The following is a 17,864-nucleotide window of genomic DNA, read 5'->3' as shown; positions in this document are numbered from 1 at the left end:
GTCTGGCACTGAGGTCACACTGAAGGTCAGCAACGGATGAATCAATGCGCGTTCTGACCCAGCACAGGCGAGTCTCCACGCCCCCCCCCACGCCCGCCCCCAGGCCCCAAGGCGGATCCTGGGGGAGGGGAGCCTGAGGTTCCAGACCGCAGACCAGAATGCGGTCAGTGTCTGCCGCAGATCCTCCCAAGGCTAAAGCCCCGCCCCCCACAACACGCCCCGCCCAGAAGGGGCGGGGCCGGAGGCGCCCGGAGCCGGCGTGACCGCCTGGGACAGGAAGGAGCGCGCTTGGCACCGACACCGCGGCCTTGCTCATGCTGCACAAGTTCGAGTCCTGGCCATGGAGCGAAGGCCGGGGCACGGGACGAGACCTAGTTGGGCTGCAGAGACCTGCCTCAGGGCGTCCCCGCGGGGTGAGCTGAGCCCTGCTGCGTCCAGGCCACGCCGCCCCTCCTCCACAGGCGGCGCGCACCGCCCGGCTGCGACCCTGCACCCGGCGCCCGCGGCGCCCCAGGCCCTTGCCGGTCGCTCGGTTTTCAGCAGCCATTTCCTCCGGAGGCGGCACAGAGCCAGCGCTCAGTGAGCGTGGGACGACTGCGTGCGGGCCGCCAGGGACCCAGGGAGGCGCGGCCGACCAGAACTCGAAGAGCAGATCGCTGTCTGTGTTCATTCACATCAAGTTCTTCTCCAACCCTGAGTACAAAATTATTACTTAATGCCCCAGAGGAACTAATGGAACCGCAACTGGTTCGCAGCCAACGCTCGGGGAAACAGGTTTCCCGGGAACTGCGGGGGTGGAACAGGAGCCCGCGTCCCCGCTGTCCCCACCCCCGCACTCAGGGAAAAGGGAGTGTTGGGACTGTGGGGTGGAGGGCTGTCTGGCAGGGATGGAGGCCTGGGGCTGGGGAGCAGGAGGCCTAAGCCCCAGGGGTCTAACTACCTGGCCCCCTACCCCTGAGAGCTGTGGGGAGCCACGTGGGGGTCCCACTAGGGCCATGGCCATGTCTGATTTGCACTTTAGAAACATCCTTCGGTCTGTAGGGAGACTGGAGTGATGGGGCCAAGGTGATGCTGGCTGAGGAGGAGCAGGAGGGAAAGCAGTTGGGGGCGGTGGGCAGAGAGGCCCTGGGTGTGGCCAATGTCTGGCCAGAGCCCTGGATGATGGACAGTAGGATGGGGCAGGGGCCCAGACCGGGCGGAGAAAGGAGGTCCTGTCCCTCTGCAGGCAGGCCGGTGAAGCAGGCCATCCACACTGGGCGTGTCGCTAGCTCTCTAGGCATGCAGGGGGCTGTGTGGGCGCCGGCAGCCTGGGCCACACCCCACTCCTCCAGCCCTGGGCAGGATCCTGGGGGCCATTCTGGGTTTTTCCTTTCCCTTCTCCCCAAGTCTCACCCTTCAAAGCACAACCTAAATGGGATCCCTTCCCCACACTCACCACCTCCACTCCTAAAGGGCCTCCCTTCTCCTTCCTCGTGGTGCCTGTCAGCCTCCCCATGGTGCCCACTGGGCACTGGAAAACAGATCAGCTCTCTCCCCTCCCCTGGAAAACTGCCAGAGTAAAATCCAGACTGGTCGTGGCTCACACCCACGCCCAGCCCAGGCCTCGCTTCCCTGCGCTCTCTCCCTGCCCTGCCTGTGAGCCCACTGTCCCTCCCCCTCCCGGACACACACCCACGCACAGCTGCTGCCTATGCAGTCCCAACTGAAATGTTACCCTTTGGCAAAAGCAGCTGTTTCTGTCATATTATATGGCTTTGTTATTTTTTAATACACTTACCACTGTCTGAAGTTATTTTCTTTGTGTTTTGTTTATCACCTTTTCCCCCGACCAGAATACAAGCTCCATGAGCACAGGGACCTTGTCTGCATCGCTTGAAGTGGTGTGGCCAGGGCCTTGGCGGGTGCTGGGGACACAGGAGAAACTCAGTGGGCACTTGTTACCTGGGCAGGCTTGCTGGCCCCTGGGGGAGACAGGCGTGGTGCCAGTTCTAAGGTGGCAGGTTGTGACGAGTGACCCAGGACTCAGCAGCCTGGAAGAAGGCGGTAGAGATGAGTCCTGGGTAGGGGTGGTCTGGGAAACCTTTGAAGAAGAGGAAGGATCTGAATTGTGGACAGGAACAGGGCAACACTTCTTGAGGAAGACGACAGTGTTTTCAGGCACAGGGAGGCGAGTGACAAGGACGAGGGAATGGCCAGGGCTTTGGGTGACTGGGGTATAAGATCTAGGTGTGGGATGCTGGGGGCGCGGGAGAAGAACTTGAAAAGGTAGGTTGGGTCCCCCGCTGCAAAGGGTCTTGTTGTGGACTGAATTGTGTCCCCTACAAGATCCGTGTGTTGAAGTCCTAACCCCCTTACTGTACCCCTGCAGGTGACTGCGTTTGGAAATGGGGCCTCTAAAGAGGTAACTGAGGTCAGACAAAGGTCATATGGGTGTGCCTTACGCCAGGATGCCTGGTGTTCTTACAAAGAGAGATGGACACAAGGGAGGTGCACGAGGAGAGAAGACCCCATGAGGAGCCTGCAAGAGGGTGGCCACCCTCGAGCCAAGGAGAGAGGCCGCAGAGGAACCCAGGACTGCCGGCACCTTGACCTGGGACTTCCAGCCTCCAGAGCTCTGAGAAGATAAACTCTGTTGTTGAAGCCTCCCAGCCTTTAATCTTTTGTGTCATGGCAGTGCTGGAAGACTAACATAGTTCTTACATTTTTAAATTTTAATTCTAAAGACTACATTCGCCCAGTTCAAAATCAAACGCAGGCGGAAAGAGTGACCGGGTGATCAAGGTCAACAGCAGCAGCGACGCATCCGGTTGAGCGTGCCCTTCGTGTGATGGGATGAGAATAGCGTTTTCCTCTGTTGTATTCCAAAAACAAAACGCGACAGAACCACCCGCCACCTCAGCCTAGTTCTGACAAAAACACGGGGCAAGTCTCAAGTGAGGAACATTGCACAAAACGCCCAGAGTCCTCCTCAGAGCGGTCCAGGGCGTAGAAACCGAAGAAAGTCTGGGAAACTGGGACAGCCCTGAGGAGCGGAAGGGGCCCGACCGCTGAGTGTGATGTGATGTCCTAGGCCGGACCCTGGAACAAAGGACGCCGAGTCAAAGTATGGAAATCTGAGTAAACTATAAACTTGACTTTATACTGGGCTGGCCAAAAAATCCATTGTGTTTTTTTCCATACAATGGCTCCAGCAGTGCTTAGCTGTCTTTAATGTCATTCAAAACAATTTTGTTCGAGTGCATTGTGACAGCTGTCACAGCAGCATGCATTAAAAAAAAATTGGTGAATTTTTGTGCAGCCATTTTAATACTGAAGATGGAAGAAGATATGCAACATTTTTGGCATATTATGCTTTATTGTTTCAAGAAAGGTAGGTGAAAATGCAACTGAAATGCCTAAAAAGATTGTGCAGTGTGTGGAGAAGGTTCTGCAACTGATCAAATGTGTCAGAAGCGGTTTGCGACGTTTCTTGATAGTGTTGACATTTCGCCCAAATAATCCTTTGCCGTGGGGCTGTCTTACACACTGGAAGGTGTTTAGCAGCACCCCTGGCTTCTCCCCACTAGAACCCAAGTAGCAGGAGAGAGCTGACATACCCGAAACACCCAAATCAATAAAGTTACTGGTGAATTGAAAAGCATGTTTTTTTTTATTTTACGGAAGAAGTATATCAGACTTTTTGGCCAACATGGTAACAGTGACTCAGTACTCATTAGTTGTAACAAGTGTACCAGTTAGTGGAAGATGTTAACAATAGGGAACAGGGCAGGGACAGGTAATATTGGAACTCTGTATCCTCTTTGCAGTTTTTCTGTAAATCTGAAAATGGTTTTAAGAATAAAGTTCACTCTTAAAGAGTACTATTGGGAAGCACCATTCCAAATTCTGTCTCTCGTCTCCGCAGCTCTTAGGCTCGCCTCTAATCATTGCTGTATTTGTAGTCTGTGGATCCTTCAAGAATTCCTTTAGGCAAACATGAATCTACACAGATTTTTCTCCCGAAATGGCCTCTTTATTTCCTTTAAAAAGTGCTTGATCATTTTAATATAAAATAGTTCGTTCAAACACACAAAGTGGAGGGAGAAATACAACACACCGCACACCCACCACCCATGTTTAACGACTGTCAAGAGTTTGCTGTGTGTGCTGCGGCTGGCTCTGCCTACCGCCCACTCTCTCCCTTCTGCCTGAGCTGTTTAAAGCAGATTCCAGACACCCTGCCCAGGCACACGTGCCTCTCCGAACACTGCAGGCATCTCCCAGCAGCCTAAGTTCCTACGCCCCCATCAATGGTGCCTCCCGAAGGGCCCCTCGTGAGCTGTAGCCTGGGAGAGAGGGAGACGCAGAGAGGCTCTGGAGGGCAGGAATGTGTATGTGTGACCTAATTATGGCTGTGAGTGGGAGGGCTTGGGCGTGGAGGAGGTCAGAGCAGGCAGGCACTTAGGAACACCCCCTTGGTCTAGATGCCAGTAGACAGGGCCTGATGCCAGGTGTTTGCAGCAGGGTGGCAGGGAGGAGCAGGACCGACGGGAGAGCCTCTCTGGGGAGCCTCTGAGCAGCCTAGTCTCCAGTGGGTGCCTGCCTGCCTGGAGGACAGAGGGGACTGTGATGGGAAGGTGGGGCGGCTGCCACTGTCTGTGCACACGCGTCCTGCAGGCAAGGGTGGGACCCAGTGGCCAAGGAGAGAGTGCTCATTTGACCAGTTCACCCCAGGTGGCCTTTCTCTGCAGCTCCCTGCCTGGCAAGGCCTGTCCCTCGCCTGGCCTGGTGGGCCGGCGACAGACAGCAGCCCCTTTACAACATAGTGGGCCTCTTCATGCCTCCTGAACACAAACATGTCAGAGCTTGGACGCCCTCCTGGGGTCAGGGAATCCAACCCTTCTCCGGTTGCAGGTGGGGAAACTGAGGCCCAGGAAGGGGTGCAAGTCCCTAGGGCCACCCAGGGAGTCAGAAGCAGAGCTGGAGTTAGAGCCTGGGTCTCTGGGTTCCTGCCTAGGGTCTCCCGTTACCTAGAGCTTCCTTTCGTGTCCAAACCCTGCTCCAGAAGGGATGGCGGTAATGGTGGATGCCCTGTGCGCACGAATTCAAGAATCCCTGGGTGACCCTTCCCCACACCGCACACCCGTACTCAAAGCCTGTTCACTCACGACAGCACAACTACAGAAAACTGCTGTTAATGGGGCAGCTACCATGTTCCACAAGCTGTGCCAGGAGCTTTTCACAGGTCACATCTGCGCTCCCCAAGTCCCAGGAGGTGGGCACTACTATTACGGTAACTCCCCCATTACCGAGATGGGCAGAGTAGGGATACAGCACGGTGTAGCTGGTCTAAGGTCGCACTGTGTGGGCATGTCGGAGGAGGCAGTGTCTCACCAGAAAGTCTACACTCTCAGCCACTAACACACACGCGTGCGCACACACCACCGCCCCGAAGAACAGGGCGGCTCCCGGGGACCGTGGTTTCTGCCTGGCCTCCTCCCTCTCTGCACCCAGCCCCACCCAGCAGCCTGGAGCCTCACAGAGGGGCAGACAGCCTACAGAGGGACCCTGACCACCACCTGTTGCCTCTCGCAGGAGCAGGGCCCTTCCCAAGGTGGTTCATGGACCTTTGGTGTTTGGGGCCATAAACAGACCTCCACGTTCTGGGTGCTTGCGGACGTGTCGGCGGTGCGGCGGAGTGCACGGGACACAGACTCATCTTTCTGAGGTTCGAGTGGCTGGCACGGTGCGGAGGGCACAGAAGGATGTCTGCCCGCTGGTCAGCCTTTCCTAGGGCCTGCTCCATGCCGCGCGCTAGGCTCTGGACACAGGGGTGATCCTGCCCAGCGCTCCGTCACTCAGGCACGCAGGCCAGAGGAAAGGGTGTCACGGGAGACAAGGCTGTAAGGAAAGACCTGGAGCCTGGAGAGGAGGGCTGGACCCTGCCCTGGGACCTTGGAGCCGCGAAGGTTGCTGGCACGGGTGGACAAAGCAGTCTAGTTCGGGCGCGAGTGCGCCTGGGTGAGGAGCCAAGGCTGATGAGCGGAGACCGGAGACCGGTCTTGGAAGGCCCGCAGACCTAAGGAGCAAGGTGCCGGGAGGCGCAAAAAGACGTGGGGTGGGGGGTGGGGGGTCAGCTGTCCTGGGGCCGGAGCGCCAGGCGCGTTCGTGGGTGCATTCTGAGCATTGCGGAGCCGGATAACGCGGGAGCATCCCCGCCCCTCGGACCAGGCGCGGGGAGCAAGGGGTCAGGCCGCAGTCAGACGCGGTGCGTCCCGCCCACCCCAGCCTTAGGGAGCCCGCGGTTCGAGTCCTGGCCTTGGTGTGATTCGCTGCGGGGTCCCGGCCGGGCCCTTCCCTCTCTGGGCCTCGGTTTCCCCATGCTCAAGGTCTCGGCGAGTCCGGGCTCTCGGTCCTGCGCGGCCCCCAGCCCACAGGCTGACACGCCCGCCGCGGCACGGGCCCGGCATCGGCCCCTCCCCCCGCGGGAGCGCGGACGCTCACGAGCGCGCTCGCACCTGGCCGCCGCTGAGAGCGAGGTTGGATGGGCGGGGCCTAGAAGCTCCGCCCACCCCGCCCCGCTTGGCCAATCGGAGGGGGCGGATGGCCCCGTGCGGGGCGACGCGCTGGGGGCGGGGCCAACTGGGGCTGAGGAGAGAGCCCGCGGGCGGGCAGGCGGGCCGCGGGAGGCGATCGGGCGGCGGCGGAGGCGGCGGCGGCGGCGGCGGCAGTGGGTCCCAGAACAGCGCCGCAGCGCGCCGCCGGCTCCCACAGGCCGGCCAGGCTCCGCAGCCCGCCGCAGCCGCCGCCTCGCCGCTGAGGGCCCGAGAGTGCGGCGGCGGCGCGCGGCCTGTGAGGGCGGCGGGCGCGGCGCCGAGCGTCCTGTCAGGCGGCGGAGGGCGTCGCGGACCCGCGTCGCGATGATGCCGGTGAGTGCGGGCGGCCGCGGCTTCCTCCGCGGGCCGCCGGCCAAGCCTCCTCCCTCCCGCGCTCCTCGCCTCGGGCCCGGCGCAAGGCCGGGCGGCCGGGCGGGCGGGCGGGGAAGGAAGTAGCTCGGCGGGCGCGCCGGGCCCCGCGACCCCCGGGCGGGCAGGTGGGGGCGCGCCGGGCTGTCAGCGCGGGGGGCGGGGGCCCGAGATCCGGGAGGGGGCGGGGACGCGAGCGGGCCGCCCCGCGCTGCGGACACCCCGGCGGCGCCCCCTCGGCCGCGGCCCTTCCTGCCCGGGAGGGGCGGCGGAGCGCGAAATCGGAGCCCCTCGTCTTCCGCCCGTCCGGGCGGGTGGGAGCCGCGAGGCCGCGGGCGGGTGGCGCTCGCCGGGTCCGCGGCTGGCGACGCCGGCGACCTCGCCTGCAGTTCGCGGGGCGCGCGGTCCGGGCGTCGGCCCCCGCGTGGGGGTCGCGCCGGCTGTGGCCGCTGCCCGCAGCCCCGCCGGGGGCGCCCCGTCCCGCGCCTGCGGGCCGCCGTCCCTGTGCGCGGGGGCGGAGCGGGGCTCCCCGCGCCGGCGCCGCCTTTGTCCGCCCCCCGGGTGCGGGCGCCCCGCCAGGCCCGAGACCCCTGCGGTCCGCCCGCCCATGTCCTCCTCTTCGAGCCGCGGCGCCAGTGGTGCTGCTCGGCTCCGGCTCTGGGAGCTACGTGCCGGGACCCCGGGGAAAATGCGGAGCGGGTGCTGCCCGGAGGGCGGGCGGGCCGGCCTGCCTTCCGAGTGCCGGGCACGAGTAAAATTCTCGAACGCGGTTGTGGCAAACAGCCGCGGAGTCGCCCTTTTAACCCGCGGCCCCTGCGGTGAGAAGCTCGAGCGCCGGAACACCGGTGCGCCGCGCGGCGCCCGCGGACGCCGGGGTTAGCTTCCCGGCCTTGGAGTCATTTCCTCCCCGGCGACCTCCGCGCCCCGCGGAGCGGGTTCCGGCACAGCCTGCGCGCCGCCGCCGCCGCCGCGTAGGGTTTCACCTGGTGGGGCCGCGGGCTGGGCTGTGTCCCTGGGCGCTCGGTTTTCCGCGAGCGGCTGGCTCGTCGTGGAGGGGAGCTGGGTGCGCGCCGGCAGATTCGGAGTCGGCGCTGGTCCTGCGGCTTTCTAGCTCCTGTGACCTTGGACGAGGCGAGGCCTCCCCGCGGGAGTTCGGGGGACGGAAGCCGGACGGCGGCCCCGGGCCGTCCCCGCGGTCGGAGAGGGCGATGTGTCCCGAGGGGCCTGTCGGAGAGAGTGCCCTGCAGATGCCTCTTCCTGCCGGCAGCGCGGCCCCGAAGTGTCAGCTCGGCGTCGGCCTCCGCGAGGTGCGGCGATTGGAGACGCCCCGCCCCGTTCTCCCCGGCCGGCCTGGGGAGGCGTTCCCGCGCGGTGGGGTTCTGAAAGCAGGCTTAGTTAGACCTGAAACCCGGGCCTGATGAGTTAATTGTGTTGGAGGGTGTCTGCAGAGTTCCGACGGATTCTGTCGTCGTGTGATGTTTAAATCGGAATACTCGGCTACAGAAACCTTGGTTACTTTTTTCATATGGTGCGTTCAGATTTTACCTCTCTGCCATATGGTGCGAGGTTCTGGTCCCTCCCTCACCAGGCTTCTTTTTAAAGGACCTCGCTTATGTAGCATTTGGGTGATTTCTTCACCATACTCAAAGTAATCAAATACTGCTTTTAAAAAACACATAGTCTATCAGCTATTTAAAACACACTGCTCTTGTTTTAAAATGCCTTCTAGAAACAGATGGTATTTCTCTTAGTCCCTCTTTGGGGACTTTAGTTTTGTATTTTCTTCTTGACCCTAAAAATACTACTTGTAGGATCGACTCCTTCCTCTGTTAACACAGTCGGGGTTGAGGGGTTGATTGTAAATTTAGTAGAAGTTTAAGTAACATGTGAGTCTGACTCAATACTATTTTAGACCACATATCCAAGATAAAAACAAGATTTCCTCCCTTTATTACATATTTTGTGCTCACCGTCCTGGTGAACCATCACAGCAAAACTGGATCACAGCTTTTGGAGAGCCGCACTTCCAGTAGGGATGCCCCGTGGGCCGCCACGCACATGCAACTCCGGATTTTCTAGTAACCACCTATGAAAGGTGGCATTCTAAAATATCTTTTATTAGCTCATCAGAAATACTCTCATTTTCACACATACTCAATATGACACATTTGCTACTGTGATATTTTACTATTTTGTATTAAATCATTGAAATTCGGTGTGAATCCAGTTTGAATTGCCGGAGTTTTCCTCTTACAGCACATCTCGGTGCAGACCAGCACACTCTGCCGCTCAGCAGCCGTGCGTGTTTAGTGGCAACACAGGGCTAGCCCATGGGCCGCGTGCAGCCCAGGACAGCTATGGATGCGGCCCAACGCAAAATCTACATTTACCTAAAACTTTTTTTTGCTCGTCAGTTTTCGTTAGTGTTTGGGTATTTAGTGTGTGGCCCAAGACACCTCTTCTTCCAGTGTGGCCTAGAGATGCCAGAAGGTTGGACACCCTGGTAGAGTAGACAGGGTCTGGCAGGAGTGAGGCCTGCTTGAATGTGGTTGGTAGAGTAATAATATGGGTGCAATAATGTATAATTTTAATTTGAACAGTTTACCTAAAGTGTCATGTGGTACACTTGAGTGTGATGTTGCTGTGTTACAGAATTGCATGCTTATCATTTTGTTATGGAAGGGGTGTGGCTCAGTGGATTGAGCCCCAGCCTGTGAGCCAAAGGGTCGCCAGTTCGATGCCCAGTCAGGACACATGCCTGGGTTGCCAGCCAGGTCCCCAGTATGTGGTGCACGAGAGGCAGCCACACATTGATATTTCTCTCCCTCTCTCCCTCCCTTCCCTTCTCTAAAAATAAATAAATTTATATTTTTTTAAATTAAAGGGGTGGGGGTGCATTTTTTGTGCTGGATCCTGTATTTTACTTTGAGAATTGGCAGTTAGTGTGCAGTGCCTGTGGTGCCTTTGAACGGGTCACGTGGTTTTCACTGCAGCACCCAGGCTCCCAGGTGTGGGAATCGATGAGACAGTATCTGGCTCTGTTCTCATCTGACACAGTAAAGCTCTGTAGGAGCCTTCAGTTTGCCCCTGAGTAGAGTTCTGTGACTGCCTGCTTTTAAACAGTCATATTTTAGAGTTTTCCCATATCAAAACAGTTTTGCACGGTAGTATCTGTAGTTATTCACTTTTTAGCAGTGGATGACATTTTAAAAATGATTTCTTAAGAAGCAAACGGGCTATATTTTACTTTTATTTTTGATGTATTAACTTTAGAGAAAGCGTGGAAGGAGCGAGGCAGAGGGAGAAAGACACTGATCTGTCGTCTCACTCCTTTAGGTCGGTGCTCATGTGCTCTCCACCTGGGACCCGCGCCCTCGCACACGGAGGTGGTGCTCCAGCCCACCGAGCCAGCAGGCCGGGGCCTCAGCGGGCACACTTTTGTGCCTGAGTGAGATGTATCTGGGGAATGTCACTCAGGACACTTTTCCTCTTCCGAAGGGACGTTGACTTCAGTAAAGGAAGTTGTGTGGCCCTGAAGTGTGTCTCAGTTTGTAAGAAGGGCTCTTGGTGGCAGTGTTCTCGTCGTGCTAGTAGTGGTACTCCCTCCCCCCCCCATCATCACACAGTGCGCCTGCCTGGTTCTACACGCTGCCGTCCTGAGAGCCCGCTCAACCTTCGCACTGTGGGCTCCGGGTGACATTGCTTTGTGCTGACCATTGGGGTGGCCACAACGTCTGTTTAGTTTTTTCCATGGAACAAAAGACACCTTTGTCATTTCCTTGATTTGGATATTTTGAGTATGTTAGGTATCTCCTGCTATTGGCTTCTAGTGGGCAGCACCCCTGGTGCTGCTAAGCACCTTCCCATGCATAAGACAGCCCCACAGCAAGAATTACTTGGCCAAAATGTCAGTAGTACCAAAAAACTTCACAAACCACTTTTGACATGTTCAGTCAGTCACAGCACCTTTTCTATACACTGCACAAACCTTTTTTTGCATTTCAGTTACGTTTTTACCTATCTTTCTTGAAATAATAAAGCATAATACGCCAAAAATGTTGCATACCTTCTTCCATCTTCAATATTAAAATGACTGCACAAAAACTCACCAATTTTGTTAAGTTTTTTTCAATGCATGCTGATCTGACAGCTGTCACAATACAATCTAAGAAAATTGTTTCAAATGAAGTTAAAGACAACTAAGCGCTACTAAAGCCCTCATATAAAAAAACTAAATGAACTGTTTGGCCAACCCAATATTTAGCTCACATTAGACAAACATTCACTTATTTCAGGTGTTCACTGTCTTACCAACTATGTTGAAACATTCGGCATTATTGAAACAGGTCTTTCTCTTTTAAACAGCTGTCATGTAATTTATGAAACAACGGACTGGAAGTAGGGAGACTTAGCTTCTGGTCCTCTCTTGTTAGTAACTGTGTGACCTTTGAACTCACACTCTTTGGGCCTCAATTTCTTATCTGTAAAATGAGTTGGTCCCGGGGAGTACCCAGTAGTATGGTTTTGCATGGTTTTGGTTTACAGCAGGTACTTTCATGCAGGTCAGTCATACTCACAGTGGCTACATCAGAGGTTGAGGCATGCGGACGCGCTTCGTTTCGGCAGCCTTTCGGTGCGCTGCCGAGTGTCTGTGTGTGACGGAGCAGATAGGACGCACTCAGGTGTTCACTGCTGTTGTTAATTAATGGTTGAGTCCCTTGTAGGCTCAAATGTATAGTCTGATTCAGTGAACAGCACAAAGACTCAAAAACTTTTCTTAAAAGTCTTTTTTTTTTAAACAAAAACGACAAATATAATATCACCATTTAAAATAATAAAACTATTTCTATCCTTTGGACTGCCCAGAAGTTCATAAGGAAAAGCAAAGCCTTGAACATACAAAGATGTATGTATATAAAAGCTTTTATTATTAGTTTTATTGAACTTAAAAATAGTCTGTATGGATAACTCTTCTAAAGGCTACAGTATTAAGTACAACCATAAAGTTTTGCAGCTGTTTAACTTCCTACCGTGCACTTCAGCAATAGCGATCACTCAGCGAACAGCGTGTGTCATCAGCGTGCTGGGGCACTGTGTCATAGGTCTTGTGGTGGTGTCTCCGTTTTTGAGGAGACTGAGGTCAGGAGGTCAGGAAGCGGGTCTCAGGCCCCCTGGCTGGCCCGTGGTGAAGCAAGGTTTGCAAACGCTCTCAAGAGCCTTTGCTCCTAGCCCGGGTGCCAGTCGCTGAAGGGAGTTTGCTCGCAGTGCTGGTAAAGTGAGTTTGGCTGAATTTCCCCCTTTACGCTCAGCTCACGTGACGCTTACTCTTCAAAAGAATCCCAAGGTGAATCATTTTCATAAAAAGTGAGTTTTCACCATTTTGAGGGAGAACTGTTTTAAATGTAAATGTGTTGACTATATTTTTCCTCTTCAGCATCCTACTTTGAATAGTGTATGCCAGTATATGTGCTTAAGAGTTACTTAGGGTTTTTAGGAGGATAGGAACTGGGAATATCGTCAGGTTATTATGTTGCAGGTATATGACTGGGCACCAGCATGCATTTTTCTTGTGCGTCTGCACAGACAGGCAGTAGCTTCTCGATGAAAGTTCGGTGGGATTGGCGCCTTGAAGTGCTGCTGCCACAGCTCTCTCACAGACGGGGCTCCAGGAGGGAACGGGGCGGTCACGTTCTGTTGGAGCACTTCCTTGCCTTGATCGCTTTGTTTTACTGGGTTGGCCAAACAGTTCATTTAGCTTTTTTATATGAGGGCCTTAGTAGCGCTTGGTTGTCTTTAACTTCATTTGAAACAATTTTGTTAGATTGTATTGTGACAGCTGTCAGATCAGCGTGCATTGAAAAAAACTTAACAAAATTGGTGAGTTTTTGTGCAGTCATTTTAATATTGAAGATGGAAGAAGGTATGTAACATTTTTGGCATATTATGCTTTATTATTTCAAGAAAGATAGGTAAAAACGTAACTGAAATGCAAAAAAAGATTTGTGCAGTGTATGGAGAAGGTGCTATGACTGACCGAATGTGTTAGAAGTTTTTTGGTACTACTGACATTTTGGCCAAGTAATTCCTTGCTGTGGGGCTGTCTTATGCATGGGAAGGTGCTTAGCAGCACCCCTGGCCTCTGCCCACTAGAAGCCAGTATCAGGAGATACCTAACATACTCAAAACATCCAGACTAATAAAGTAATTGGTGAAAATGAAAAAGGTGTTTTTTATTTTATGTAAAAAAATTATATGGACTTTTTGGCCAACCCAATATTCGCTGCAAAGATAGCTGTCTGACTGTTGTTCATACTATTCAATAATTGGTGAGCAAAACCTGCTGTTACTGGATTTTGTAAAATGAAAATCTTTGCATTGTGCTTTCATGCAGAACAATAAAAGACTGGTAAAATGAGGTAGTTTTGATGAAAATTAATAAGGGAAGCATACATTTCGGTACAGAATCTTGCTAGTGGCTTGTTAGTGTATCTGGAGCACACGCTAACCGACGTTTGGGCAGAATCATGATTTACAGCCTACGTTGTGACTGTAACTGAAGCTCAGGCACATGCAAAGGCCCTGTGGCCAGAGCACACTGCGCTCACTGGAGAAATGCAGGAGGCCTGTGTGACCGAGCCGACCGGGTATGTCGGGGGGTCCCAGAGGGGATTCGGTCAGAAAGGGGGTGTCGGCTCGGCTCTGGCAGGGCCTTATGGGCTGTGGTAAAGACCAAGGGTGTGGAGGGACATTTTTCATGGGCAGGAATGAAACACTGCTGTTTACTTACTGTATTGCAAGCAGGAATGAGTAGCAGGCATGCCTAGGTGATTTCACTGCACCACGAAAGAGTCACGTGGCGTACGTGTGGATTCTGGCGTCACCATTTATTGGCTCTGTGACTGCAGGTCAAGTTACTCGACCCCTCAGTTCCTTGTCTCCAAGCTGAGGATAGTAATGGTAACCTTACGGGGGGTTAGGATCTTCAGGTGGATTATTACAGGGAAAGGTGCCTGTTGTGTAGTAAGTGCTCAGTAAGTGTTCGTTATTTGTATGGAGTTTCGTTTCCTCTGGAAGGCTTTCATGACCTTTCTCTTGGCCAAACCCACCAATAGAGGCATTGAACCTGGTGCACCTTTTAAAAAAACCTCACATACCATAAAATGCACCTTTTAACTGTGTATAATTCAGCCGTTTCTCGAGTAGGATCAAGGTTGTGTATGTCACCACTGTCTGCTTTCAGAACATTTGCCTGGTGTGTCTTCGAAGTACTTGGCATAGTTGCCGTCTTAAACACGGGCTTGTGTGACTGATCAGTGTCTGGTTCTTGTCCTAACTGTAATTTTGTTGAGGCCAGGAGCTGCCTCTCTTTAGTTGCTATTTACCACCAGTGCCTGTCCCAGTGACCGGCACGTAGGTGGTGGTCAGCGATTCGTTATATGAAGAAGATGTGTTATGGAAGGTAGTGTCGGACCCAGTTCTGAAGAGCTGTGTGCGCGCGGTAATAGGGTTCTCACCTGATCCTGTGGTAGCCTGTGGGTGATCAGAAACCACCAAACGTTTTTAAAAAGTAGAGTGATACAGCCAGGCTTGTGTGAGAGAGAATCCTGGCCCCCGGGGAGGAGAAAGTACGGAGTAGGGAGGGAAAGGAGGCAGGACAAGCAGTGAGGAGACCAGCTGGTGCAGGCGTGACCTGACCTCCAGAGAGAGATCCGGTCAGGAGGAGGTGACACAGACCTGATGCAGTGAGTCAGTGTGCGTGAAGCGTGAGTGTGCATGCAAGCCAGTGTGCTTGCTTGCATGTATGTGTACGTGTGAGCATGTGTACCTGCGTGTACACGTGTTTGTGGTAGAGAGGAAGGAAGTACAGTTGCTGGAGTGGAGGATAACAAGTGTACTGCCTCAGCAGCCAGGCTTGTTTTCCCTTTAAGATGGAGAACACTTGAGGAGGAACAGGCTTAGAGGGCTCTGTGGGGAAGAGCGAGTTTTATTAGGTTGTGTTGAGCCTGGGTGCCTGCTAGATCCACAAAGACATTAAATCTTTTCTTCTTAAAAAGATTTTATCTATTTATTTCTAGAGAGAGTGGAAGGGAGAATGAGAAGGAGAGAAACGTCTATGGGTTGCCTCTCGGCCCACAACCCAGGCACGTGGCCTGACCGAGAATGGAACTGGCGACCCTTTGGTTCACAGGCTGGCACTCAATCCACTGAGCCACCCCAGCCAGAGCTACTCTTAAATCATAATCTTCAATCTTTACGTCAATATATAGCAAGTAAAAAAATCATTTGCTGTGTGCTAAGTGGTTTTCAGTGTGTTTGGCATTTCAGGTTGCTGCCTGGCATCTGCGGCACACCACACTTGCCATTCTGTGCACTTGTCAGCTGGCCTCTCAGCCCTACCCTGACCCCCCACTGGGCCAAGCTTCCCGGGGCAGTGGCTGCCCTGGGTCTCCCCCACCCTGCGCTCCCAGCACCGGCACAGTTAGTCAGGGGTGGGCAAAAGCAGGTTCTCAGTTGTTCGTACGGAAAAAGACATGCAGGTTATGATTATTACAATAGCTTAACTCAAAAGAATGTCACTCATATCTTTGCTCACCCCTGTGTGCACACTGTTTATGGCTGTGTAATCTGTGTCTGTGTGTTGATCATTTGTGTTCTGCTTTTTGCTCTATTGCATGTTTTTATTTCTCTCTAATGGCTGTCTTGGAGGTGATGTCGGTAAATAATAGTTAACCTCACAAGTGCTATAAACATGGGTATAGACAGATTTTTGTGATAGAAATAGAAATGAGAAGGGAAGTTTGGTCAAAATGTGAAGACAGATTAAATAAAATTAGACAATTTCAGGATTAACGGGAAAAACCCTACAGTAGGAATAAAGAGTATTTTCTGATAGGATGTAGAAATATGAAATGGTGTAACACAGTGGTTATCAGCTCAGGCTCTGGAGCCAAAATTGCTTGGTTTCACATTGTAGCTTTACAACGCTTACTAGTTCTATGACCTTGGAAAAATTATTTAACCTCTCTGTGCCTCCTTTTCCTATCTAAAAGGGGTTTAATGACGGTGTATTTCTAAAGGGTGTTGTGAGGGTCGTCAAGTACTCAGAGTATTCCGTGGAGACACAGAATGAGCAAGGACTCAGTAAATGTTCACAGTCCTCGGGCTTTGTCCAGCAGCCGTGAGGCTTCGTGGTGGACGGGGTTCAGGTGGTCGGGCTGCGCGTGCACCTTGCCCACCGAGGGCACGCGTTCACCCTTCACACTGGAGAGCCTGCTGGGGTTGCGCATCTGTCGAGTTGATGGGATGGAACGGGAACGGCTTGCTAGTCTTAGAAATGAAGGTTTACCTTCTCTTTCTAGTACCTTCTGTTGTGCAGGCCACTGCTCAGGACCAGAAGTGGTTCGTCACTTACAGAATCACTCACTGTGGTACCTGTGAGCTGAAAAACTCACTCTCCTCTTTCTGGCCCCTAACTAGACGACCCCCTCCAGGTGACTTTGAACAAAGTGCCCCTCCCCTCGCTGTGCTTCATTTCTCTCCATGGTACCTACGTGCAGCTGGCATTTATTGGTGGAAGCGCCGTGGAAACAGGGCTTAGTTTGCTCTTCCCGCGGCGGCACGCCCGGTGCTTAGGCAGGCCTCCAGCAGGTACTTGCTTACTGAGCGGCCTCTGTGCGCATTCAGGGCGCATCGCTTACGTGCTGCGTGTGTGCTGGGGCTGGGCACAGTCCCTGCTCTCCGTGAGCTCACAGCAGGGAGCAAGCACGTGAACAAAAAATGCCATCTGAGAGATAAGGGTTGCCTGAGTGGCAAGGCGTGTTGGGGCTCAGTGGAGCCAGGAGTCTGCTTGGGATGCCAGGGGACTTTTCACCAAGGAGGTGACGCTGGAGTTCAGAGGGGTGAGGAAAGGGGGTGGACGTGATAGGGAAGGGTTTTGAGGTGCAGAGTTTAACATGCGCAGGGCATCGCGGTCTGGTTGCTGCCGGAAGGTGCTGGAACGTGAGGCCAGATGAAGCAAGGGGGAGGCGAGAAAGGCAGGCCGAGGTCAGGTCCTGAGGGCACGGCTGGTCCTGAGAAAGATGTGAGACTGTCGAAGGCTGTTTTTTACATTGTGGTAAAATATAAACAACATGAAGTTTACCATTTTAACTATTTTTATAAACAATTTTATTCATAATTATTTTTATGTATTTATTTTAGAAAGAGGGGGAGGATAGGGAGAAAGAGGGGAGGATAGGGAGAAAGAGGGAGAGAAACATTGATGTGTGAAGAGAAACATGCATCGGCCAACCGGGGACCTGGCCCCCAACCCAGACATGAGTCCTGACTCAAACCAGTGACCTTTCGGTGTGCAGGCCGGCACTCAGTCCACTGAGCCACACCAGCTATGGCCCGTTTGAACTGTTTTTAAGCATAGAGTTCTGTGACATCAAGGACGTTGACGATGTTCAGCAATTACCACCACCATCCATCTCCAGAACGTTCTCACCTTCTCCAAGTGAAACTACTGATGAAGGGTTTCACGCTGAGTTGCGGAGTGCTCCGGTCTAAGTTAAAGTTGACGCCAGGTGTCTGGAGTCGAGGAGAGGAGTCTGTCGGGGCAGTCAAGGCAGAGCAGGGTCCCTGAGCAGTCAGAATGTTGTCAGAGACGCTGACATTGAAGCCAGTTTGTAGAAGAACCTCTTTAGCCCTCGCTTAACCTTTTATTCTTGCATGTCGCACAGTTCTAATTTACTTAGCTTCTAAATCTTTAGACTCTGCATCTGAGGTTGCTAGAAGGGTGTAGCTGTGGGCAGACAGACTGCTGGAAACCACAGAAAAACACAGCTTTAAGCACAGCCTGAGTTTGGGTCTGAGGTCTGAGGGTGGACAGCCTGACCTAAGTCAACACCGAAGAGATGGCAATTACAGACTACACAC

At 53.7% G+C, this 17,864-nt stretch overlaps 1 protein-coding gene and 1 long non-coding RNA gene across 2 annotated transcripts in view; both read left to right on the top strand.

Moving 5' to 3' along the window:
• The first annotated feature begins 252 nt into the window (after positions 1–252).
• LOC118497939 lies at positions 253–1,974 on the top strand. The gene is made up of 2 exons (XR_004900460.1): positions 253–413; positions 1,833–1,974. It is a non-coding gene; the product is annotated as an uncharacterized LOC118497939 (long non-coding RNA).
• Positions 1,975–6,065: 4,091 nt separating this feature from the next.
• The window catches only part of PPP1R13B (protein phosphatase 1 regulatory subunit 13B), a 62,450-nt gene continuing 50,651 nt past the window's right edge, over positions 6,066–17,864 (top strand). Inside the window, exon 1 of the mRNA XM_036017640.1 lies at positions 6,066–6,908. Coding sequence (XP_035873533.1) covers positions 6,360–6,908 — 549 coding nt within the window. The 5' untranslated portion in view covers positions 6,066–6,359. The remainder of the gene's footprint in view (positions 6,909–17,864) is intronic.

This window comes from Phyllostomus discolor, chromosome 1 (assembly GCF_004126475.2).
Source record: "Phyllostomus discolor isolate MPI-MPIP mPhyDis1 chromosome 1, mPhyDis1.pri.v3, whole genome shotgun sequence".
Lineage (NCBI taxonomy): Eukaryota > Metazoa > Chordata > Mammalia > Chiroptera > Phyllostomidae > Phyllostomus > Phyllostomus discolor.
This window is presented reverse-complemented; position numbering and strand designations above follow the sequence as displayed.